The following is a 26,294-nucleotide window of genomic DNA, read 5'->3' as shown; positions in this document are numbered from 1 at the left end:
AAAAGCTACAGTTAATCTTTTAAAAATAGTAAATACAAATTGTGTATGAACTAATCAACATTAAATATAATTTAAAATTAATAGTGTCTGGTAGTGGCATGCCCTACACAAATAAAATAAAAGCATATTGAAAATTAACTACATTTTTATAGAAGTTTACTTAATGACCTGGGATAAGGCCAGAGGTTTTGGCATTCATCCAGATTCAGAAAGACCTATTTGCCCTGAAGAGCCATCAAAGTTATTTCTCTGGTCAGTTGGGAAAAAGGGACGGAAGTAGGTATTTGTCACAGAGGTCAATGTACTGTCTGGACTTAAATTAAGGGTGACACTTTTACTTGACGTCTGAATCCTATTATAGACAGTTCATGTGATAAAAAAAAATGCCACCATATTCCTTTATGTATTTAGGAAATTTTCTAAGAGTTAAGGTAATATAGGGATTCTCCTGAACTAAGTTAAAAAGTTTTACCCTATTAACCTGTCTTATAAGAACTTGTTCTGTTTTTAAGGACTCCAGAATTCTTGTTTGCTTCCATTTGAGAGTATATATGCATGTCTTGCATCCTCTCTTCTTGGCCTCAGAAATTTACCTTCTGACTTATAACTGATTATTTTATAATAGTACAAGTTCAGTTTGTGGCTGGGGACCCATCCCTTCTTTGTTTACTAGGTTCTGTTTATAATTCTGTAGATGATGAAGAGGGAGGTCTCCTTCCTCATTTACCAGGAATGGCCACAGGAAACAGTGGTTCTGGAACCTGTCTGACCACATGGAGAAGATGCTCCAGTAGTGTGCCCAGAAGGTGATGACTGCAGTGTGGACATCTCAGCCATTGATTCTGAGATCAATGATATCAATGAAAGCTTCCTTCACTCGAGTGGAAACAGTTTCAGTCTTGCAGGCCCCATTTATCCTGTTAGCAGGAAGTAACACACTTCTCTGGGATCCAGCTGCACAGTAAGCAACTAAGGAACTCTGCTGCTTGTCCTACCTTTCTTCTCCTTTTCCTTCCTTTCCTTGTGGTGTGGGGAATGAAACCCATGGTCTCAGGTGTGCTAGGCAAGCACTTACCACCAAGCTATGTTACCAGTCCCCCATTTCTTATTTATTACTTTTTAGTTATATGCTCTTTTACAAATGTCAAATTGTGGCTTTATTTGATTTACAAAGTTAGAGGTACTGGAAGATAATCTAGTCTAAGCCTGTGTATCTTAAAAACTAAAAACACAAAAGCAAAAAATAACAAGAAAAAAACAAATAAAAACCTCTTTCAGACTATCACAATATATATAAGGATATATATCTAGTGAATATTTAAGAGTGTATATCTATGGGGCTGGAGTTGTGGCTCAGTGGTAGAGCGCTCACCTAGCATGTGTGAGGCCTTGGGTTCCTCAGCACCACATTAAGATAAATAAGTAAATGTATTGTATCCAGCTACAACTAAAAAAATATTTCTTTTAAAAAGTGTATATCTATCACTCTTCCACAGGCCAGGAATGTCTTGTGACTTCAAAGGTCTCTGATTTGTCCAACAGAACCTATGCATCCTTTTAAAATTTAATTCGATGAGCTCATGTCCTACAAAAGTACACAATCTTTCTTCCAAATTTATCCATATGACCAGTGTAGCTGTTCTCTAACATCAACCACCTATCAGGAAACTTCAAGTCATTAAATAAAATGCAGAGAAGTTCCTGAGGAGCTGCAGGAGAGAACACCATTCACTTTTTGCACTTTGTCAACAAGAGATTTATACCAAAGACAGCTGGCTGACAATTGTTTAAAACTCCAAAGTCTCCAATTCAGCTTATGTTTACAAATAAATGTCCATCTGCTGATGTTTAACAAAGGAGTGCACAAGACTGCTCTGCAAATATCCTGGAAGGAAGCATCTTCCTCTTCAGCTGGCCTGGGATGTTTAGCAGCATTCCCAAGCAGCACACTCTTCTGGTGATCATAGCAGTCTCTATGGTTAAATAGGAAACCTTTGAAATTGATCAAATTCCCTTTCCCATGTGCCTTGTCTGACATTTAGCTGGTGCTTGCCCTTTCATCCAACCTCTCTGGATACAGAAGCCAAGCTTTTTTTTTTTTTTTTCCTCTCTCTTTTTAAAAACCATTCCTAAGGGATGGACAGAAGGAAAGGAACACTATTTCCTGATAATGGTATAATTCCAAAATTAGTCTTACAAACAAAGGAAGGAGGGGACCTTGACATCATAAATTCCCACAGCTGCCGGCTGGAAAATACTGGACCCCAACCAAAAATTGCAAAATGGATCTTCTTACCTTTTGTTAATCAGAAAATAAATAGATTTCCAGATCTTTTGTAAAGAAAGGGCCTAGATAGGCAGTATGATAAAACAGTGAATGGGTTTCTACACTTTAATGACGTTTAAAGAAAGCAGATCACAGGAGACAGGGAGAAATATAGAAAGCTTTTCCATCTTCTTTTATCTGATCATATGCCCTGACCCTTGACCTCTGGCACATGGCCCAAGTGTGGTCCATGATAAACCCCCCTGCCTTGGCCATAGTAATTGATCCAAGGGTAAGAATGTGATACAAATCGTGTCAATCAAATTCCTTCTCTGAGATTTGAATATGAAGTATGAAAAAAAAGTTCTGTTCCCCAGGGTTGGGTATGAATTAAAGCTCTTTGTTTGCAAATATTATAAACCTATGCTGACCACATTAAGAGAAAAAAAAAAAGAATTTATGAGAAGACTATAAGCTAGCTCTTAGTATTGAAGGAAAATATTAATTAAAGGAAATTTCTCAAAAGGAGCTTTAGAGATACAGGTATCCCAGACCAACAGTTTCTTCCAGGGGCCAAACTCCAGGACAAATCAGTCCTAGTCTTTTTTTGCCCTTCTTCGTTCAACTTAGTTCAAGGTTCAAGTTTCTGGCAAAGGACAGATGTGATTGGCTCAGCTAGTCTTAAGCATTCCCCTGAGCTAAGGGGAGAGGGGGGAACCAGGCTTTGATTGACAGTCCCAAAAGACTGCAGAGAATGGGAGAGGAGTCTTTTTCCAAAGGAAAATCATGATTCTGTTTCTAATAGAAGACTGAAGTGGTTCTGTACAGGCAGAAACAACATATGGTCACTATAGATTGAGAGCCAGGGCACCCTGGGGACACTGTCCTGATCTGTGCCTGTGTAGACCAGATGGGGCCAAGAGGCAAAGAAGAGCCAAGTCTGGAAACCCCCTGGGGCTCAGCCTCCTTGCCAGCCTTAACTTTATTGCTAGCCTCAGTCACAAATAAATCCCTTCCTATCAAAACTAGTTTCATTTTGGTTTCTGTCACTTGCAACCAACAAAGTCCTGATCATTGCCTACTTTTTAGAATGATGCTTTTCAGGCCTAGACTTCTCTGAAATATCTTTTTGAAAAGTAGAACCAAATTAAATTTGTACATAGGCTACAGTCTCCAGCTGGAAGGAGCAATGGTTTCCTGGGATCTTCTGTGCAACAAATCTCTAAATTTTGCAGGGACTCCTGGAAGAGTTCCTCAGCCTCGAGGGGAATTCTGAAATCAGTGAGAAGACTTTGGTTTGGGATATGCTGGCTCTGTCTCAGGAAAAGACTATCAGTGGACAAAGGAAGAGACAACCTGGTAGGCAATCTCTGAATGCAACCCAAAGATTAAAATGTTAATTTAGAAAGCACACCTTGAAGTTATCACACCCATGCTCTCATTTTCCCTTGTTGTTAATTGGTAGGATTTATTGATCTAAATGTAAATTATTTCACTCTGGAGTAGCTTCTGCATCTGAAGACTCTGTGGTAGTATCAGCTTTTTTAAAAATATTTTCTGAAACTGGCAGGATAATGATTCCTCTGGAGAGAGAAATCTTCATCTTTAATTTTCCTAGTCTTATCATTTTTCTGTCAAGGCAATGTCATCTTTGGTAACGGGGAGCACAGTTTGCCAGTTTGTGATTTTGATTACACATCATACTGAGTCCTGTGCAATCTGATGACATGGGTAAGTGAACATACTTTTGATGAGGTCCCAGCAATTCAAACAGTGAGATCCTCAAACTGGAATTGTTACCTTCTTAGAAAACATTAGGTAGACTGGTAAAAGAAGTATCAGTGTTCAGTGGTAAAAGAAGGTTGCATTAGGACTATGGGTCAAGTAATTATTTCCTATTCTGAGAAATAAGAACCTTTGTAGGAACCATGCTGAAAAGACAGGGTGGCATTGCTAAAAAAAAAAACCAAACAAACAAACAAAAAAAAACTACACATAAATGGACCACTATTCAAAGCTGCCTTACTCCAATAAATGTAAAAATGAGCCCCCCTTCTATATGCTTGGAATTCTACCAAGTCAATATTTTATTTAAGCCCAATGTATTTTCTTTAAAATACACTTGACAGAGCTGGGGGTAGTGGCACATGACTGTAAATCCCAGCAGCTCAGAAGGCTGAGACAGGAGGATCACAAGTTCAAAGCCAGCCTCAGCAACTTAGTGAGGCGCTAAGGAACTTAGTGAGAACCTATCTCTAAATAAAAAATAAAAGGGCTGGGAATGTGGCTCAGTGATTGAGTGGCCCTGGGTTCAATCCCTGGTACAAAAAAAAAAAAAAAAAGCCATTACTTAAAAAAAATACACTTCTTAGTCATTAAAATATACAAGAGACAGGGTGGTTAGTCATTACATATTAGAATTTGTTTTAATCACTGTTGGTTTGTTTATAATTGAGATTAAAATTCACATCTCAGAGTTCACAATTTTAATTGTTTAAAAGTGGTTTTCTCTATTAACAATGTTGGGCAACCATTACCATATCTAATTCCAGGATATTTTCATCACCCCCAGATCTCCATTTCCTTAACACCTAGTTGCAACAGAAGCTTTGGTCTGGAAGAAGTTTGGAGAAGGAGAGGTAAATAGAATACTCAAGGGAGAGAAGGCTTGGGCCAAGTGCCTAAGAGTGAGCATCATGGTAAAAAAAAATACCCTTTAAAATATTGTTTAGAGTTAGCTCTGGGGTGGTGGCAAAAAGATATCACCTGACTTTCTAAAGTATCTAGGAAAGGAATAGATTCTTAAAATTAATGGGGTAAGTTGTCTAATGTTTAAAAGCACTCTTATGTCACTGAAGATCACTATTACAAGCTGCCCCTCTCCCCCAACCCAGAGTATGGTTGGCACTATTTGAACATTGAGTCATAGGTGCATTTGCCCTGGGACATAACAGGGCTACCTGGGCCGTGTAGCCTTAATGGGGGTAAAACCAAGAGACGACTGAAGAGTTGACATGACTTTTATTAGGACAATGGAAACAGGCAAGTGGGGGCTAGATATTTTATTTGGTATATTAAAATATTATTTGGTCCATATTAAAAGAATTAAAAAATTAAAAGAGAACAAAATCCTGAGGGGTGTATTTCCTTAAGTAGTAACTTGAAATCTATATTCTGATCAAAGATAGGAAGGAGATCACACCAGAACAAGACTACTCATGCATCAACAGCAGGACTAGTAAAGCCTTTTTCTAAGTGACTTTGTTCTGCTAAACAAAAGGAAGCAGAATTAGTCCTGAAACTTAACGTTAGTTTCCTGTGTACTGATTTATATCAAAAGGTAGACTCCGACTTCAAAAAGAAGTGCAAGCTGGGTGCAGTGGCACATGCTATAATCCCAGCAGCTAGGGAGGCTGAGCCAGAAGGATTGCAAGTTCAAAGCCAGCCTCAGCAACTCAAGGAGGCTCTAAGCAACTAGTGAGAACCCTGTTGCAAAAAAAAAAAAAAAAAGGTGGGGTGGGTGGAAATGTGGCTCAGTGGTTAAGCGCCCCTGGGTTCAATCCCTGGTAACCCTCTGCAACCCTCCAAAAAGGAGTGTAATAGGCATTTCATTGATTTCTGCTAGTAAATACAGCTGTAAACACTTCAGGTGCAGACTTTGGAAGTGATAGGAGGAATCTCCCTTGGGTTGTGATTATTCACACAAAGTAAAATCAACAAACAACACTCAGGCTGTAAATTTCCTGTTGCTTTAGTTTTATAATAAAGGTGTTTTTCTTCTCAGCTGAATTTTCATGGACTTAAATAATTTATTAAATAATTTATTTTCTGGGACGTAATTTAAGCACATAACTAATAAAATAGTTTACTGTATTTATGTTTTTAAAAAAACTGGCTAGCTGGCTCCTTTATCAATTTGAATATGAATATGCTTAAAAATATTCATGATAATCTGAAACATTCCTCTGATCAGAAGAGCTGAACAGCAAACTATAAACTGTTTAGAAAATGAACCAAACATGGAAAAATTACACATTTGGGTAAAAGAGGATTCTAATTTATTTGGAAATATTTCATGAATTTGCTTGTTAGAATTGCAAACATCAGATCATAACTATAATAGAGAAGTAACTGTTAATCCAGGTTAACATGACATATCACTTATAATCAATGTTTTTTTCCCCTTCTTGCAATTTGTTATAATAAGCCAGACCTTCAAAATAGTTGACCACTTGAGGGAGGCCAAATGGGGCCTCTCTTTCCCAAATGGCTCACAGTCTTCTATTTTGGGGTCTAAAATTATACTACTAGAGATTTATTTCTTGGATGCTGAAGGCCTTTTGTTCATTGACAAGAAATTTACTTTTAAAGTGCTAGTTCCTTGTGATGGGTAATTCATTACTATTACTTTAAGTTTTAACTTGTTGGCTAGCTGACAATGCATTGGAAACATGGCTTTCGTTTTTCTTCTTCTTGGTTATGGGATTTTTCTTCCTTTAAGGAAGTGGTTTTCTGCCATCCAGTTCTGTACTTCTGGTGTGAGGGGCCACTCAGAACATTCTCTTTCTCACTCTTCTTTTTCTCTACCCTGCCACCCAGTGCGGGATGCATGACCAAAGCTTGTCCAAAAATGTTCCCCATCCCTGATCACAAAATTTGGTTTCTATCCCAGGATGAATACCCAACCCTAGCCAGACAGAGTTCTTTCGTGTACTTTTCTAACTAGAGCTGGTGGGAAAATGTTTTCTTTCTTCTCTGGAAAAGAGGTGATAAGAAAGAAGTGAAGCCCATAGCTTTTTATAGTCATCTTTCTAGTCTCTTCCAACATCTAGCTAAACAGAATTAAGTCTCAGTGTAGAGACATGCAGAGATGAGTGACACATCATGTCCTGATGGTATCCGACACCCTGAATCTGCAGGACTCTGAAGCTAATAGTGTGCCCTTTCTTGGTTTGCTTACTTGTGCCAATAAATCAACCTTTCTCCTTAAGCTATTATGACTGGGGCACCTGGCCTTTGCAAACAGAGTCTGAGAACCCAGAACAAACATTTTATAAAAGGACACAAAATAACTAAGGGAGAGATGGTGTTTTAGGTCCAGAAATATTTGTGTGTGGGTGAGTTGGCCTGTATTGTTCTAGGGTAAATAAGGGTTATTTTCCTTAAGTGTTAGAGGCTTTATTTTGAAGTGAATTGAGAGGAAGGGCAAGGTGACCAAGGTGTCTGAGATGGCCAGTTAATATCACTCTGGGGCCATAATGACCTTGATAATCTCTTGGACTATTGAATTCAAGGTGAGGTTGCACAGGGCTGACAGGAGAGTAAAAATGTGAAAAATATTTGATTTAAGATATTAGTACCCCTTGTTGGTGCAATGACTCAGTTTCTCTATCAGTAAGAGAAGCAGCATAGCTCCAAAAGGAAGGGCACCATTTTGATCCAATGGACCTTAGAATAACTGTTTAGATTTAATTTTATTTATATCCATTTATAAGTATGTCATAACTACCCCCTTACTAGTAGTTTTGTTTTTAAATAAAAATACTGAGAAAAAGTGATCTAAGAAAGATGGGATTTATTATTTTCTGCCTCCCCCAAACCATTTACATGTTAGTATCATTCAAATTTTGACTTATTCAAATACCTGAGAGACCAAATGGCACTAGACAATGAATGATATTTTTACCTAAATAAGTATAATTAGAATTAGATGCCCTGCAATAATATTTTTTGCACTAAGTTTAACATGGAGTTGAGAAGTCAAAAGCTTCTCTCAAATAAGCTGGAGAACTACCTCCAATGTGTTCCATGATTGTCATCAGCTTCTCCCCAAGAAACCAATGGAAAATCTAGCCCGTGGATTCCTTAGATCTTTAAATGGGTAACATTTTCTAGTGGGTTTTTATTTGTTTCGTTTTCATGGTTGTAAAGGCAACATTATAAACTGCTTTTATATTATTTTGTTAAAAGAAAAAGTTGAAAAGAAAAGAAAGAAAAAAGTTGTCCTTTGGCAGGTGTTTCAAGGTGACAGTATTAGATGCCATTTGAACCCTAGGAAAGTGCTATTGGAAATTGAAAATACAAACCAAGTTTGCATGTGAAGTTTCACCATGTGGTCAGGATTCTGGGAGTGTCCCCTTTCTGAAGCCACCACATCGCCTACTTCTTCCTCCTCCACTTGTTTCCAAGTTGCTCCTCTTTTTCCAGAATTATTTATGAGTAATAAAGGAAGCCAGAGTAAGAACAATGACATGTTCCTGGCTTTGCAAGAGTGGCACACTTCAAAGGAAGACATTTATTTTAGGGAACTAAGTCTTTGCAGGAGATCAACAGGCAGAAGTGAAGTTTGTTATTGCTGCTACATAGCAGACAAAACGTCCTCAGCCTATCAAAGCTGGAAACCTCCCCTGGTGTAGGAAAAGTCACTGCTTTGGTGCTGACTACTCAAGTATTGCCTGTCTGAGTCTAACCTGGGCAAGTTAATGAATATATCTGAGCCCCGACTTATTCTGGTAGAATCCATGAGTACACTTACCTCAGAAATTATTCTGAGAATTAAGTAGATACTTACACATCTTGCTTAGCAAAATGCCTGGCACATAGTGTGAAATGTTAACTCCTATTATTAGTAATGACAACCTGTGTTTTTTTCCCTAATGTGTATTTATAGCCTCTTAGTAGAAGTAGTATTTTTTTTTTAAATTGAAACTAATGTTGCTATTCAAAAAAATTTTTTTTAAACTATCCAGATTTCACCCTAACCAGCCTTCCCTGCTGGTTTTCTGCTTCATTTGTCTGCTGTTAAAAAAGACTCTCCTCCCTTCCTTGTGCTGTCTTAGCGTGCCAGCCTGTGCGCTCAGACAGGCTCCTGGCCCTACTCCAGAGCCCTGTTCCTCAAGGTGTCAGGTCTTCCTTCTTAGGCACTGCCCTTTCCTCACAGTCACCCAGCTTATCCAATGACACTTCACAGATCTATTTCAGGCCAGTTGTTCATTTTCAGAGACTTCCCCTTAATGAGCAGCTTATTCATTCTCTGCCTCTCTAAAGTGAAAGCAAACCCAGCCCAGAGTTAGTAGCTCACGTGCCATCTCTGTTCATTCCTAACAGAGGTCAGGCCAGGCCAGTATGCTGCTGAGCTAGGACGCTGCCAGGCACAGTGGTCTTGCTTTTTGCTTGGTTGCCAATGAAACCATAGGCATCACCCAAGATGAGGGGCCAGGGTGCAATTGTCACGTGGTAATACTGACCTCTAGGGGCTGGCTTTCCTTCACAGAGCATCTTTATCTTCTCATTGAGTTCCATGATTGTGAAGGCAGCCTCTTGCTTAGCTGTTGCCAAATCAGTTTTTAGTTTTTTCATTTTCTTTTTGTGCTTTAGTTTCTTAAAAAAAAAAAAAGAGTTTCCATCACTAGAGACAGATGCATCAAAGGAATCAAAGAAACTAATGATGTATGAACAAACATTGCCTTTGAAGCCCTGCTTAGATGAAATGCTCCCTGTTTATGTAGATTGAGTACTGCTTGAGGTCTGTGACACAAGGCACATATGCTACCGTCAGAATCTGTGAGTTCCCAGCAATAAAAGTCTACTCTCTACATTATGGGACCTTTCACCCTCTGGAAAGAGTTTTAATCTGGATCTGAGGATAGGTTGCTTATAACAGAGGCAATTAGAGAAGAACTTAAAGTTGCCAGTTAACATTTACCACTGAGGTGCTAATACCTAAAAGTATCAGGTTCCCCCTGCACCCTATCTGTCACAGACTCTTGTGAAATAACCAGAGCCTTGTTCTGAGTCATGTTTTCTGCAACAGTTGAATGTTATTTTTAAATACACTCTAAAGCATATGGTGCTACTATGCAGTGATGGCATTTCCTATGTTATCTGTACATGGAACGTGGTTAAGGGTAAGGATTGTTTTTAAGCAGTAGAGGATAGGAAAGCCTTGCTCTAAAACTGATTTTAAGTCCAAACCTTTGGGAGAACTACATTAAGAAGTGGTTATATAACCAAAGGATTCACCTTGAGATTTTATGACTAGAGAGCTCCTTTCATGGATTTCAAAGTAGGTTTAATTTGTCAAAGTTAGATTGATCTGCAACATTGGAGAAGCTGTCTGTTGTGACAAGTGTTGCATTTGTACATTTGTGTTGCTTTTGGGCAGCTGCCTTTTCACTGGGGATCTCACCTTGCCAAGTCTTTGTGGGCTGTTAATTAGGAAGTCCAGAGAATGAACAATGAACATTGCTTGTCAGACATAAATCTTGAGATAGAGAAAATAATGGTTTTCTCACTATAGAAGAGTGCTTCTTTCCTGGCCTCTGAACACAGAGTGCTCAGAAGGCAGATAATCACTCTCATATTAGAGAATAAAGCCAGTAAAATTGATTTGCAAAGGTGGAATTAGATAGACACAGACTTCACATTTTAAGGACAGGTTGTCGAGCTGGGGATGTAGGTGAGTGGTAGAGCACTTGTCTGGCCTGTGTGAGGCCCTGGGTTCATCTTCAGCACCACACAAACAAACACACACACAAACCGAAAAACCAAAACAAAACAAAAAGACAGGTTGTCCCCCAGACCCAACACAGGATGGTCAGGACTTCACTAAATCTTAACTAATGCCATAAGCATGGTTAAAAGAGAATGTGTTCCTCAAAGGAATGGCGCTCAACGGATGTTTTTGAAGGAAGTTGGAAGGGTAGAATTTGATAGGGTTCACCCATGCAGTCCAGGTTAGAAGTGCACTCACTAGCCATGACCCCAGTGGCAGGTCTTCCCAGAAGTTCTACAGTGATAGTTAGTGTCCCCATCCTCATTTCATCATGAAGCCAGCTGTTGAAACATCAGCTGATGAGGTCTCTTCTTCCAGACCACCAGGACTTTTGAGTTTCCCTCCTCTGAGTCTCCGGTTACTAAAAGCCTTCATAATTGGCCTTCCATGGCCATTAGTTCAAAGAGAGAGTAGATTGATGAGGAAATATGCCTGGGCATTTAATAGCTGTGCTTCGCATAGTAAATTATTAAATTCTCATGCTAATTCCTCTCTGATTAGCCTGTTCCTGAGGTCCTCATCCATCCCATGCCTGCAACTATAAAAGCTATGAGACTCTGGCTGGTCATCAGTGATCTTCCCCGATGCGATTCTAAGGATATTAGACATTCAAGAATTTTACATCTTTCTTTTATCTCTTAGATCTTGGGGACAGAAAGTGGGAAGAAGAACACAAAAATGAAAATTGAGGAAAGGGAGGGAATAAAAGTATGGTAAAGGGGATTCAGAAGGGAACATGAACCAAACGTTTCAAAAAAGAATTGATAACAACATGCATGTTGGTGTGTGAGGATAAAGTATTCTGCTGCAAACAAGTGATATTGAAATGTATAAAAATGTAGGGTGGGTTGATGGACAGACAGAGAAAGGTACAGATTTGAGAGATATTGAAGATAGTGCAATGTTCATTGTAGACTCTACTTGTTGAATATATGGGTGTTTGCTATAAAATCAACATATCTACCTGCTTAAAGTTTTTCATAATAAGATATGGGATGGAGAGAAGAATTAAATATCTATTTTCTTTACATCATCCCTTCTTTAATTCTTAATAGATGATATTCATTTTCAAATCTTGTCATAAGTATTTTTATGCAGGTAAAGTAGGCATTAATAGTAATTTTTTTTTTAAATGCAACTTTGGTGAGAATTGGTGGGATGTTACTAGGAACTGGCATGATGTCTATAACTAAGAAAAAGTCTTTGTTTCCATTTTGACAGGATGACTTGACAGAATTCAGAAACCCAGAGTACAGATACATTGCTTTTCAATACCAATTGAGAATTTCAACTCTTTTTGTTTGATTGTTTTTGTTTTTTGGTGCTAGTGAATGAACTTATAGCTTCATGTATGCAAAACATGCATTCTACCACTCAGCTATACCTCCAGTCCTTCAACTTTTTATTTTAGAATTTTAACTTAAAAAAAAATATCAAATTTTCATGCTAGGCACTGTGGCGCAGGCCTGTAATCCTAATTAGGGCTCCTGAGGCTGAGACAGGAGGATCTTGAGTTCAAAGCCAGCCTCAGCAATGGCAAAGCACTAAGCAACCCTGTCTCTAAATTAAAAAAATATATATACAAATTAGGATTGGGGATATGGCTCAGTAGTCGAGTACCCCTGAGTTCAATCCAAGGTATCTGCCCCCCCACCAAAAAAAAAATCAAATGTTCAGACTACCTTTTTGTCTTTTTTTTAATGATAATTATGTGTTCTGTCTCTTCAAATTATATTTGTATGCTTGCCTTATGATCTAATAGGGAAACAACTTTTGGAGAAAACAGTACACCAGGCAGTCATGACAGTTGACTTCAGTTATTTAAGGGACTATTTAGGAGGAAAGGAAGTTGAGTCAAGCAGTGTTGTTCTAGAGATACCACAGAGAACAATAGGTAGAAAACAGGAGGAGAGAGGATTTTGGCACAACATGAGAACACAGCCTCCAAGAATCAGAGCCATAGCCATAACAAGACAGGATGGATCCTGGCAGAGACCTGCTGCTCTGGAATGGTCAAGCAGAGGACACTGATGAACATTTTCAGGCAAGCCCAGAGTAACCTCTGGACCTGGAGTGAAGAGGTCGTTGGAAGTTGGCTCAATCCCAATTCTTTTCACTTCTGTCTTCCACTAGCCCCTCAAGGGGCACAGCACACATGTGAATGGAAACTTCTGCCTTCAAAGCCTTGACGGTTGGTACAGTTGTCAGGGACACTTTAAAGATAATTCTGGTATTTATGAGAAATTGGATAAGAAGGCCTGTGGGTCTCTTACTATTCAAGAATAATGTGACTCAGAATTCACAGAATTTATTATTTAGCTATAGGAAAAGGAGGGGTCAGAAAATTAAATTTAAATAAAAAATTTAATAAGAGACCTAGATGTGGTTCCCTAATGTTTGTTTCTGTAAGGACCTTTTGATTGTTCAGATATTTTTTTTTTTTTTTAGAAATGGTTTAATATTTTGCTTTTTTAAAAAACTTTCTTTTTCTTCTCTAGACAGAATGCTGTGTGTTATTAATTCATAGTCTTTACCAAGCCCTTTGGGCAGTTCAAAAAATTCAAATTGCCAACATGTTTTTTATTAGTCATAGACATCAAATGATTTCAGCAATGATAATATTTTCCTTTGCTATTTTGGCGTTCGCTAGCCAGGCAACCCAAGTGTACTGGAACCTAATGGATTTTGTTATGGTCTCCTTAGTAACTAGGGACTCTCTTCAGTGATTACCAAGAGGATAGGAAGGTATTGGAGCTTGGAGGCAAATTCCTATTATCTTGTTTTTTTTCCTACTTCTCCTACAGGGTAGAAAGAGGGAGGAAATCATGTATTTGTGTAATGTTTTGAAAAGGAAATATTTATCAGTATCATATTGCTGAATGGCTTACATTATACTAAGTCAATGAGAATCAGAAATAGTCAGGGAGCTATTTATAGAAGAGTTTCAATGCAGAATTGCCAGCACTGTCTAACATTTCTGGGTATTTCCACACACTTTGACTCATGGCTTTGGATTATGAAGTTGAGCTTTGTCACTTACTGGCCATGAGAAATTGGGTCAGGCTGACATCTCCAGCTTTAGAGTCCATTTCATAGAGTGTTTGGGGGCTCAAATGATACAACATATAAATGATAACACCCAGTGCTACGCTTAACGATATAATAAAGTCTTTCTATTTTTGTCATCATTCCTTGAATCACAAAAAAGGAGAACTTCAACCCTTCATCAAAACATGTATATTTTCTGAAGTTGTTTTTATCACACTTTACAGAAAATAGAATTTGTACTTATTGAAAGAAAAACTTTAGTCTTCTTTTTTTCCAAGATAAGTTTTCTGCATGATTGTGTTGACTGCCTTCCCATTTTATATGGGAAGACAAAGCTTAATGTCCTGAAAACAGACATGCAAATAGCCTTGATCCAATCTTCTGCCAAAGCTGGCCTGATGCCTAGGTGAAGTAGGTGGCTGACTACAGGGAGAGATGGAGCACTTCAAGGCCCAAGCTCTAGTTCTCCATGGCAGCTTTCTTGTGTCTACAAGATCAGAGTTGTTTTCACACTTTTATGATTTCAAGCTGGAATGTCCCCCCAAAGGTTCATGTGTTCAAAGTACGGTCTCAAAATGCAGCAAGCTTCAATGTGTGAATTTGGTGTTAATATACCTTATATATAATCAGAGATATGATAAATTATTGTATAATGGTGTATTAACAATTGCAATGCAAAAAAATTAATTAATTCATTAATTTTAAAAAATAAAAATAAAAAATAAAACCTAAAAAAAATGCAGCAAGCTTCAGAGGTGGGGCTTTTAAGGCATTGGATAATAAAGAATCTGACCTCATCAGTGGATTAACTCATTGATAGCTGAATGAACTACTGGGAGGTGGTACTTAAGTGAAGGAAGTAGGTAGCATGCTCTGGAAGGTTTCATCTTCTCTTATCCTCCAGTCTCTCTGCCTCCTGGTTGCATGAGCTGAGCAGCTTTCCTCTGCCATGATGTTTCTGCCTTGAAAATAGCTGACCATGGTCTGAAATTCTGGAACTATGAGTCAGAATCAATTTTTCTTCTTATAAGTTGGTCTTGTCAGGTATTCTGGTCCCAGTGATGAAAATATATTTAATACAACCACATTATCTGAAATATCACCTGTCTATCCCACTTTCTTTGCTTAGCATATATGATAAAGATAAAAGTTTTCACTCCAGGGGACCACTGATAAAATGCTCCATACCAGGATGTATGAGAGAATTTGGTTTGAATACAGAAGATAAAGTTAGGTTTCTCTTTTCATTCCTCTTCTAATAGTTATTATAATGAAATTAACAAAGGTTCACAATTTGGCTTAAAAATCAATTTCACATCTCCTACTTTTTTCCTTTTCTCTTTCTTTCTTTCTTTCTTTCTTTCTTTCTTTCTTTCTTTCTTTCTTTCTTTCTTTCTTTCTTTCTTTCTTTCTTTCCTTCTCCTTCTCCTTCTCCTTCTTCTTTTTTTTTTTTTTTGACTCATAGTGCCCTCACAGAATGTTTTAAGAGTCCAGGGATGTCAAATATATGGCATTTATGTTCCTTTCCAGTCCCTGCCAGCCTTTGATTTAGGGACTCTTCCACATGGGTATTGCACACCTGGCTTTATAGTTCTTACGCTACATTTCCAGTGGGCACTGCTCGTTGATAAAATCCAACTGTAATTAAAATTGTATTTTTCTATACAGATGAAACAGTTGAGCCACTAAGAGTTCTATTGGACCCAATCCTGGTCATGCAGTGTTACTCAAATGGACTTGACCCAAGGTCTTCGCTTACTTTTCTTTTCAACACTCACATGAAGCCTCACTAACCAACAGCACCATTAATTATCTAAGTTACTGAAAAGTAACCTAGAGAGGCAATAGAACAGCCTTGGCTATAAAGGTGTAGCTTTGAAGTGCAATTGTGTCGCATTTATAGCATGGGTTGCTATGGTAGCTCTAAAGAGCCTAGGAAATAAAGGAAAGTCTTGATACACCCAGATAAGAGCAATCTGGGCTAGGTATTGTTCATTTCCTCAGAAAATCCTGAGTTGATTCTGGCAATTGTTACCTTCTTTTGAGTCATCTGACGTGACAAAGAATGGATCAAATGAGACTTTCCTACAGAATGCCTTGAATGAAAATTGATCACAACTGCAAAATGTAGCTTAAGATTTATCTCATCTGGAAAGTCTTAGGGAACTAGGTTGATGCAAAAAACTCTCAGGGCTCATCAAAACCTTGACTGAGTGCCCGGTCCCATATGATCACTGGTAGACAGATGATGCTTAATGGATAAGATAATCAGACCTTGGAAATAAAAGCTGAAATTTTCCAGTTCTTTAGTAGCCTTCCCATGTGAGTATCAACTCACATTATTTTGTGTTAAAAAAATGCTATAGAGATGCATTTTAATCATATCCCACACTCAAGAGGTTTCTATTAAGAAGAAAATAAAAACCCAGTAATTAAACAAACAACTCACTACAAGAAAGAATTTGCCTATAGTCAGAACCAAATCTCCGTTTCTTTCCTCTGTTGAATAAATGATTATTAGAGACAGAAGTGAAATTTCCCAGTCAGTATTCTGGTTTCTAGAACGCTAGTCTAAGTGTTTATTTAAGAAAAATTACAAACTAACTCAAAATAATGAGATAACATAATATTTGGAGTGAATTTCAATGATAAGGTAAACAGTTCTAATAATATACTTGTCCTAAAAATAGGATGTTCTTCCCTAAAGACATTAAACTCCACTTCCCTTAATGTGGCATAGAGCCCATTATTGGGAGAGAATAACTCCAGAGAGAAGTTAATATCTATTGACCATTTACAATGTCCCAGGTATAAGTCTATGAACTTTATGTGTGTTAGTTCATTTCAGTTTCATAGCAAACCAATGAATTAGGACCCTTATAATCCCATTTTTAGATGCAAATACTGAGACACAGAAGGATTTGAGTAATTTTTCTAGAGCAAAATGGTGAACCATAATTCAAATGCATGCAACCTGTCTCCTGATGGTGACGTCCATCACTGTGGATAAATGCCTCAGAATCATACCCAGTGTTCACATTGCAGAAGTTGGATAAAAGGACATTTCAGACTCTACAAAGCCATTTCTAATTCAAGTGCAGTGATGAATAACTTATGACTGTGAAATCTTGAAGCCAAGGACTTGACTGCTCAGAAAGAATTGTTAAATCAGTTGGAATCATCAAATCTTAGATGATACAGAATTGGATGCACTCTTAGAGGCCAAATTGTCCAGACCCGGTATCTTAGAACTGCAGAAGGAAAAGCAGAGAAAAATGATTTGTCACAGCTAATAAAGCTGCAGGAAGCAGGACTCAGAGCCAGGTTTTCTGACTCCTCGTCTCAAAGAGAAAAGGGACTGAGAGGTGATTTGATCACTGTGATGGTAAAAAGAGGCAAATTATTCATAGTGCTTTCCCCTTGACCCTCTCCAGTTTGATTGGCTTTATCTCCAGAATGAGAGAAATGGAAGAACATCCTCTTTATCTCCAGAATGAGAGAAATGGAAGAACATTTCTCTGTGGCCATAACAGCTGAAGGTGGGTAGATGTTATCATTTGTGCATGATATTTTGCATGCACAAATATGCCACAATGAAACCCATTATTCTGTATAATTAAAATACAAAAGAGGTAAAAAGCAATGGAATGGTTCTATGACTACAACCCAGAGTACTGTCTAAGATCCCTCAAATCTAAGGCCCCAGGATTAGAATGCAGGACTTTAGGCAGGTAGACTTCCCTGAAAGCCATCTTTACAGACTAGTAGGATAGAACTCTGTCACTCTCTATAATACATACTAGGGTTACACATGATAAAAGTCTTGCTAGCTTGAAAGAAATACACTGGGGACTGGGGATATAACTCATGGTAGAGCACGTGCCTAACATGGGGAAAGATCTGGGTTTGATCCCCAGGACTGGGGGATAAAAGAAAAAAGAAGGAAGAAAAAAAAAGAAATAAGCTGGATCATTGAGCAGCTTTCATAAAACATTATGGTACACACTGTATTCTAATGTCAAAACAACCTCAGTTCTGAGATTAAGGAGACTCCCTTTGTATGTTCCTTCCTTTGTGTAACATGCATCTTTCTCACCCAGTAGGCTGACAATTGGGATTTTTGAGAAAGAAAGAAGTTATAGTACAATAAATATGTTTTTATATTACCGAGTCCAGCAAAGAACAAAACCTAGCGCTCAAGGAGATCATGCACACACACAGTGTAGGCAGTGCCTGCTCAAGCCAAGTCCACTTCTTGGTTTTACATCTCAAATCACACCCTGAGAACAGAGTTAAGTGTGTTTTCACACCTAACAGAGTCTGATAAAAAGCTGTTTTCCAGTCCAATTCTCCCTGGGGACAGAGAGTGCCCAAAGGGCCAAAGCTGTATAAGAAGCAATTTTAGTTTCTCAGCCCCACCTCTACAGGTGCTGGTATCATTAGCAAACAGCCATAAGAAGGGATGTGGGTGGAAAAGAACAGAAACTAGAGAGGACAGAATATACAAGTGGTGAAAAGATTTCCATATCTGCCTTGTGAAAGGGATGCTAAACCCTTGTGATACGATTACAAAAACAATGAAGAATTTTTCTCAGCAGATATTGTTTGGGCAGATATTGTTTTTGCTTGTGCCCAGTGCTCTCTTTGAATTTGAACAAGGCTGCCTTCAAGATGATAATCAGCAACTATCGGCCATCTGTGACTTATCTTGAATCATAAAGCAAAGGCGTGTGTTCAAGACTGGAAAATAGAGATTCTAAGCACCAAGGTGCTTAAAATACCTTTAGGCATTTTTTGGTGTAGTAAATACAACCTAATTAAATTAATCTTTCCAAAAAAATATTCTTCTCCTTTAGAGACTCTGTTCTGCCTTGAGAATGGTGAAATAACAGGGGGTTTGGGCTCAGTGAATACAAGAGCGGACCTTAAAACTAGACATGATGACAAAGAAACCCAAGTAGATAAAGAAAAATTATCATAAAAGGAGAAATGATGCTCATGAAGCATGAAATAGCTTTGTATGTTGTATAAGAGAAATTACAGGAAGCAGCAAAGTGGCAAGTTTTCTGCAATGTGTATTATTTTCCCATGAAATGCAAAGTTTAAAAAATTGCTTTTTTAAACTGCAGAGTTGAAGCAATTTTAAAGAAGAACTTTTAGGTTTAAAGTAAAAGGGACCAGAGCTCATGTGAAAACGAATTTCCTATGTTAAAGATAAGCGTGTGTTTGAGTGTTTTAAAAATGGCAGAGTGGCATGATATTAGTAGTATTACTGATATTATTTTAGAATTTAGATTCTATGTAAGTAGTGCTTTGAGATATTAATTTATTCTTGGCAATGGATAATCTGAGCATAGATGTTACTTTATACTAATATCTGTAAGTTGAGTACTATATAGCTGCAATTACATGAGTAGTAGTTAGTTCATCAGTCATTTAATTTTTCAATTGCTTAATCTGGTATATGTCTCAAAACAAAAGTAGTTTCGCAGTGGGTAAGAATCTCAAATTAATTACAAATTAAAAATTTCCCATCAGTTTCATCACAAGCAATGTTTGACATTTAATTTGACTAAGGACATTTTAATGCATATGGAGAAATTATCAGAGATTAAAGCATAAAACTTGGCTCCTAGCTCAAGCTACAGTTTTTCTTTTTGAGTCTTTTAATTGAAAGGGAGTATTCACTTGAATAGTAAACTAACCAAGTGGTTAGAATAAGTTGGTAAAGCAGGTGTTTTTTCCCTTGGTTAAGTCACAACCATGAAGCATTACTGAGGAGCAGAGCTAATGACACATAGTCTGCATGTGCTGAGACCAATGGCTTTTATCAAGAACCTCAGATGGTATTCAGCAACTTGGTTATGATTGCTACCCTGAGGGTACTCATTTCTTTTCTTTTTTTTAAAGAGAGAGAGAGAGAGAGAGAGAGAGAGAGAGAGAGAGAGAGAGAGAGAGAGAATTTTAATATTTATTTTTTAGTTTTTGGCGGACACAACATCTTTGTTTGTATGTGGTGCTGATGCCAGGCGATCGTGCTACCGCTTGAGCCACATCCCCAGCCCTCTCATTTCTTGATTTTACTTTTCTTGGTTCCATTTTACTTGTCCACTGTAAAAAAGGGGACACCAAACTATAAAAAAGACTCAGAGGGAAGAGCAAGTGCCACTAAAGCTCTGTCTTGTCCTTTAGTTAGAGAAACCAAATTTTTCAGAGTGCTATAGGTACAAAGCAAAGAAAGGAGTTTATTTTCAAATAAATCACACACATATAATGATGGCAAATACAGATTTAGCCCAATGTTTAAAGCTGAACCACCTTAAAATTCATTTCCCCAAGAGATGCAAGACAAAGTTCTTTTGGGAGTCTCCTCACAAAACATTCCCCCCCTCCTTAGTTTTACTGATAGTCGTGCTATTTTATGAATGTGTATTGAATGTGAATTATGTGATAAATGACATTTTATCTATTATTGGTGACAGTGTCATCTGTGTTTAGTCAATAAGAAAACCCCTAGTGCTGAAACAAAATCACCCCTCGCTTCTGTTGGCTAAAACCTTACAATTGGACAATCATTTACTTAATCTTTACATCCAGTTTTTCTGAGGCTCTTTTCTTGACCACTGGGTGCTATCTAGATCCTAAACCTTTAAAGGTGATGGAAAATCTAGTGCAGTGGGCATACTGTCCTCACTACTCAGAAGACTGAGTAAAGTAGTAGAATTGCTCAAGTCCAGGGGTTCAGGGCCAACCGGGGCAACATAGTGAGAACTATTCTCTTAAACAATGAAAAAAGATCTTAAAAAGGTGATGGAAGAAATAGTAGTGGTTTGTCACACCTGAAAACGTCTTTTACTGAAATGTTTCTGTCCTGCTTTGTGGACATAGGTTAGCACTGGGAAAAAGGTCTAAGCATTAAGCAATATTGACAACCTAAATTTGTATTCCTCATATTCAACATTACAGCTGTGACTTTAGTTACATTTGTATTTTTGGCTTTTATCTTTTTCCACTATTGTGAGAAGTTCATTTGTTCATGCCATGAAGCCAAATTTCACAGGTGGAGAGATGAGAATATTGGGATTTATATTTGGCTATGTTTTAATAGTGCTTAGAGCAGAAGTTGAATGCGAATGGGTTATATGAATGCCAGGTGGGTTGCAAAGCATAACCCAATAAAAGAAGTATTTGGCACTTGTAAATAGCATGCCAAGAATCAGAGGGGGAGGGAAAGGTGTGGTGGTGGTGTGAACTTTTGCTTTGGAGATATTAGCAAGTTTCAGGTTGCATATTTTAACAAGTCTTAACAAATATCCTTGTCAGAAAACAAGTCATCAAATACAGATTATTCTTGGATTTGTTGAATTTCAAGGGTCTGCCTCTTCTGTTAATTCTCTCCCTATATAAGTGCCTTCTCTAATTATATTACAGATGCAGCACTGAGAAGACAGTACATGAATCTGAACTACAAACAGGGATCTTCAAGGAGATCTTGAAGTCCTGACTGGTAGACATCTGTGCCTGTTTACAGCAACACACCCTCTTTTCAGATATGCAAGGATTATAGGGAGGGAGTGGAACGTGTGGCCTTGGCTAAAGAATACTTGTCTCATCTCTCACTAGTGACTTGTGTCACAATTTCCCAGACTCTGAGATTGTAAGATTTAGGGATAAACATATGAGTTGAATTAATAAGAGGCTGAGAATTTCCCAACTAAGACAAATGATGAGCTGCTTATTTTGCTCCTGACCCAGAAAACCCACAGGAGCCATATTTAATCAGTTCTAATTTGGTCTTGAACTTCCCAGTCATCCTTTGTAATAATAGGAGCAACACTAGCCTGACAGAAAACCATCTAGATATGGAAAAGTCCAGTTGCCAAAAATACATCTTGGAATACCCAGGACTGAATCTGATCTTTTCTAGATAAGAGCAAGACTGACCCAGGGCTAACCAAACTTCTATGAAGCTAAAGCTCAGGAGATACACAATAAATAAATATTTTGATTTTGTAAGAGAATGCACAGGTTTCCCAGCAAATTAGGAGGCTTAGGCAGGAGGATTGTGAGTCTGAGGTCAGTCTTGGCAATTTAGTGAGACCCTGTCTCAAAGTAAAAAAAAAAAAAAAAAAAAAAAAAGGGATGGGGCATAGTTCAATGGTATTGTATTTGCCTAGTATGCTCAAGGCCCTTGGTGCAGTCCCCAGTATTGCTAAACAAACAAACAAATACATACATACATAGATGAAAATATGCCCCCTAATTTTGCTCAAATATTATGTGAGTTCTACTTCTTTTGATTGAATTCTATAGTGCCTTATCTAAACTGGCAATGTCAATTACTCTGAGTCACAAAGGTATTTAGTTTTTCAACCTGAAGGCATAACAAAAAATTTACAGTCTTAACTATTTCTAAGTGTATAGTTTAGTGGTGCTAAATATAAGTACTTTTGCCATTAATTTCTATAATTCTTTCATCTTGGAAAACGGAGACACTATACCCATGAAATAACAACTTTCCTTTCTTCCCTCCTTTTAGATCCTGGCAACAATTCTACTTTGTGTTTCTATGACAGATTTGACTATTGTAGGTACCTCATATAAGTGGAATCATATAGTATTTGTCTTTTTTGATTGACTTACTTCAATCTGCATAATGAGCTCATCTGTGTTTCAGCATGTGTTAGAATTTCCCTGCCTTTTAAATGATAAATAACATCGTATGATGGGTACAGACTGCATTTTGCTCACACACTTATCCAATATTGGGGCATTTGGGTTGTTTCCATTTCTTGACTATTGTGTGGAAGATATTTCTGATTTTGGTGGTGGTGGGGATTGAACCAGAGTCTCATGCATGCTAGGCAAATGCTTACCACTGAGCTACACCCCGAGTCTCAAAGCTATTTCTTGAAATGGTGATCATGGTAGTACACTAATTACAATATTTTCCCTTCCTAGGGGAAGTGAAACTTTTCATCTTTTAGTTATATATTTTAGTCTCATTCCCCCGCCCCAGATATTTATTTATTTATTTATTTTTTGTTGTCAACCAAGCACAGTGGTCCCAAAATGGAAAGCATTTAGAAGGTATCTCATATCTGATTACATGATTCTGGTAAAATATTTTTGCATTGATATACAACAATTTTACATATTTGTGGAATATGGTATGAAGATTTGATATATGCATAATGATTAAATCAGGTAATTTGCATTTCTGTATCCTTACTAAAACTTCTTTGTGTTAGGAACTTTTTTTCTGATTTTATCAAATATTCTTTAATTTCATCAACAATATGAAGTATGGTAAAAGAAGCACACAATAGTTTTTTGCAGTACTGTGTTAGGAACTTTTAAATTTCTCTCTTCTAATTCTTTGTTAATTACACAATAAGTTGCTGTGAACTAGAGTTAACCTACCATGCTGTAGAACTTTAGAAACTATTTCTCCTTCAGTAGTTTGTTACCCATTACCCAATGTTCCTCTGTCCTCCCTCCCCTTCCTAACCACTAGTGATTTCTGAAATCAATATTTTTAGCTTCCACATAACCCTGAGAACATTAGTATTTGTCTTTGTGCCTGGTTTATTTCACTTAATGTCCTCTGGGTTTATCCATGTTGCCACAAATGACAGGATTCATTCTTTTTAATAGCTGAATAATATTTCATTGTATGTATTTATCACATTTTCTTCATCCTTTCTCCTGTTTGTAGACACTTTGGTTGATTGCATATTTGGGCTATTGTGAATAATCCTGCAATGATCTTGAAAGTACAGATATTACTGATATGATGATTTCATTTCTTTTGTATATATACCCAACAGTATAATTGCTATACCATGGAGTAATTCTATTTCTAGTTTTTTTTTGGGGGGGGCCCTCCATACTATTTTCCATAGTGGATATACTAACTTACATTCCCACCAATGGTATACAAGAGTTCCCTTCTTCTGTTTCCTCACCAGCATTTGTTATATTTTTTATCATAGCTATTCTAATTCAGGTGAGATGTTATCTTATTGTGATTTTTGATTTGCATTTCCCTGATGATTAGAGACCTTGAACATTTTTTATATGCTTTTGGCCATTTGTTTATCTTCTTTGGGAAACATATATTCAGATAATTTGCCTGTTTTTTCAAATAGGATTATTTGTTCTTTTCCTTTGTTTTGTTTTTGCTGTTGAGTTTTGAGTTCTTTGTATGTTCTGACAATCTGACTCAACCAGAATTTGGGGATTTGTTGCATAGGACTTTAATCTGTTTTTAAGTTTTCTGGTTGGTCTGTAGAGGTGAGCTAGAGGAATACCTAGAGATAAGACCCAGATGCTGGCTACAAAGGCTGTATGAATATTCTTGTGGAAGTGAATGGGTTGTACAGATGATGGCACTTAGGAAGCATGAGTGTATGCTTGGGAAGTAGGGACAACTCCAGAGAGTTGTATGGGGAGGTTTCCATGGGGACTTGGTCCATGTGACATGTCTGCCACTTTTCTGCAGGTGGCCACTTTTCAGGTGTAGAGACAAAGGGATCATTTAATACGAATTAATTTCAAATTTTGGAAATCATGAACATGGCAGTGTAGTGAAGAGATTTATGGTGTATATCACCTTCTTAGTGTAAAGATGAAGAGATAACAATTGAACTACCAAACTGCACCCAATCACTCAAAGCTCCAGCATTCCTCAGTCTTTCCTAATCTTATTTCCCTCCCACAATTCCCTTGAACACCCCTTGCATGTCAAAACAGCTAAGGAAAATTCCCATGCCTGTTTTCATACTCAATGCATTGTTCAAAGTTAGTTCGATGACTTTTACAAGCTTCAAAGAAATCTAGCAGGAAAATTCTTAGTCTTTTTACTAACTCCATCAAAACAGAGTAATTTGAGGTGAGTGTCTTCACATTTGCTTTTCTTCAGATGCCAAATGAAATTTTTAAAAGTGCCTTAGAGCTGGATGTGGTGGTGCATGCCTGTAATCCCAGGGGCTCAGAAAGCTGAGGCAGGAGGATTGCAAATTTGAGACGAGCCTCTATTATTTTTCTCAATAACACTTTACTTTTTATTGCTATTTTCTGATAGACTAAATGAGGAAAAGCCTATAAATTATATAAGGAAAATTCTACTACAAGTGTTATTTAACATGGGAGATCTAACTGGACATTTAACAATAGTTAAAAACCTTTCCAAAGAACTGATTCCCTTTTCCAAGCACATAACCTAGTGAAAAACTTTTTAGCCTAAGATTTGCATGTTTTTCTCACCCAGTTAAGCTTTCTAAAGCAGATAAAATTTCAAGATAGAATATAGCTCATTGGAAAGAGCTAGATTTCTTGAGATTCTTAATAATTTATTTCTGTTCAACAAATATTTATTGAGTATGTACTATGTGCCAAACTCTAAGTCATATGCTGAGTTTAAAGGAAAAAAAACTTCCTTTGGAAACTTTTGTCTTATGAGACATAATGTTTTATGACAGGGTCTGTATATGGTATTTTGGGAGGAGAGAGGTGAGGCACTTTGCCCTGCCCGTAGTTCAAGGAAGAACTCCACTTCACTTTGAACACTTAAGGTTCAAAGAATTTAAAAAGCATGAATTAATTCATCCACATGTAAATCCTAATGTGGTTTAAAAAATATCATTTGGCATCTAGAGAAAAGCAAACATGAAGGTACTCACCTCAGATTACTGCTTTTATAGAATAGGAAAAAGACTTAGAATTTCCTTACCAGATTTCTTTGAAGCTTATTAAAGTCATTGAACTAACTTTGAACAATTTATTGAATGTGAAAACAGGTATGGGACTTTTCCTTAGTTGTTTTGACCTGAAAGGAGTTTCAAGAAAGTTGTGGGTGGGACATAAGAAACTCAGAAGGACTGAGGTGTTTTTCTCTAATGTCTCTTAGAGGAGATGTTTCACGAACTGAGTTTGAAACATGAATAAATTGTCAGGTTAGGAAGAAAGGGATATGAGGAGAAAGTCATTCTAATATGAGTGAGTTTGTTAAATAGCATTTTGTAAGAAACCACCTGAGGTACAGGCATAGAGATAAAAAGCAAGGGGTAAGATGTAAGCTAGGTAATAAATGGTCATGATATAGAGTTCTAAGAAGTCTGAGATTTACCTTGAAGGGAATGGAAAAATGTTGGGCTTAGATAGATGCATGCCATAAATAGATCAATCTTGTGGTATAAGGTGGGTAGAATTTTAAGGGAGAAGGTCTAAGTGCAGGAATTTCATTCAAGAAAACCCTTTAATGATCCAAGTATATTAGATATAGTGGGGGCACTAAAATGTTTAAGAAGGAAAATTGAAATAAAGTAATTGCTTTGCCTAGATAGAGTGATGGATGAGTGTGTGTGTGTGCGTGGTGGTGGGGGGGTGACTCAAAAATGTAAGTATTGGGGTTGGGGTTGTGGC

General features: G+C 37.4%; 1 protein-coding gene across 1 annotated transcript in view; it reads right to left on the bottom strand.

Moving 5' to 3' along the window:
• Nucleotides 1-26,294, bottom strand: part of Ccdc192 (coiled-coil domain containing 192) — a 200,548-nt gene that overhangs the window by 52,563 nt on the left and 121,691 nt on the right. Inside the window, exon 6 of the mRNA XM_071611850.1 lies at nucleotides 9,514-9,646. Coding sequence (XP_071467951.1) covers nucleotides 9,514-9,646 — 133 coding nt within the window. The remainder of the gene's footprint in view (nucleotides 1-9,513; nucleotides 9,647-26,294) is intronic.

Source organism: Marmota flaviventris, chromosome 5, assembly GCF_047511675.1.
Source record: "Marmota flaviventris isolate mMarFla1 chromosome 5, mMarFla1.hap1, whole genome shotgun sequence".
NCBI lineage: Eukaryota > Metazoa > Chordata > Mammalia > Rodentia > Sciuridae > Marmota > Marmota flaviventris.
The sequence above is the reverse complement of the archived record's forward strand: the minus strand, read 5'-3'. Positions and strand labels throughout refer to the sequence as shown.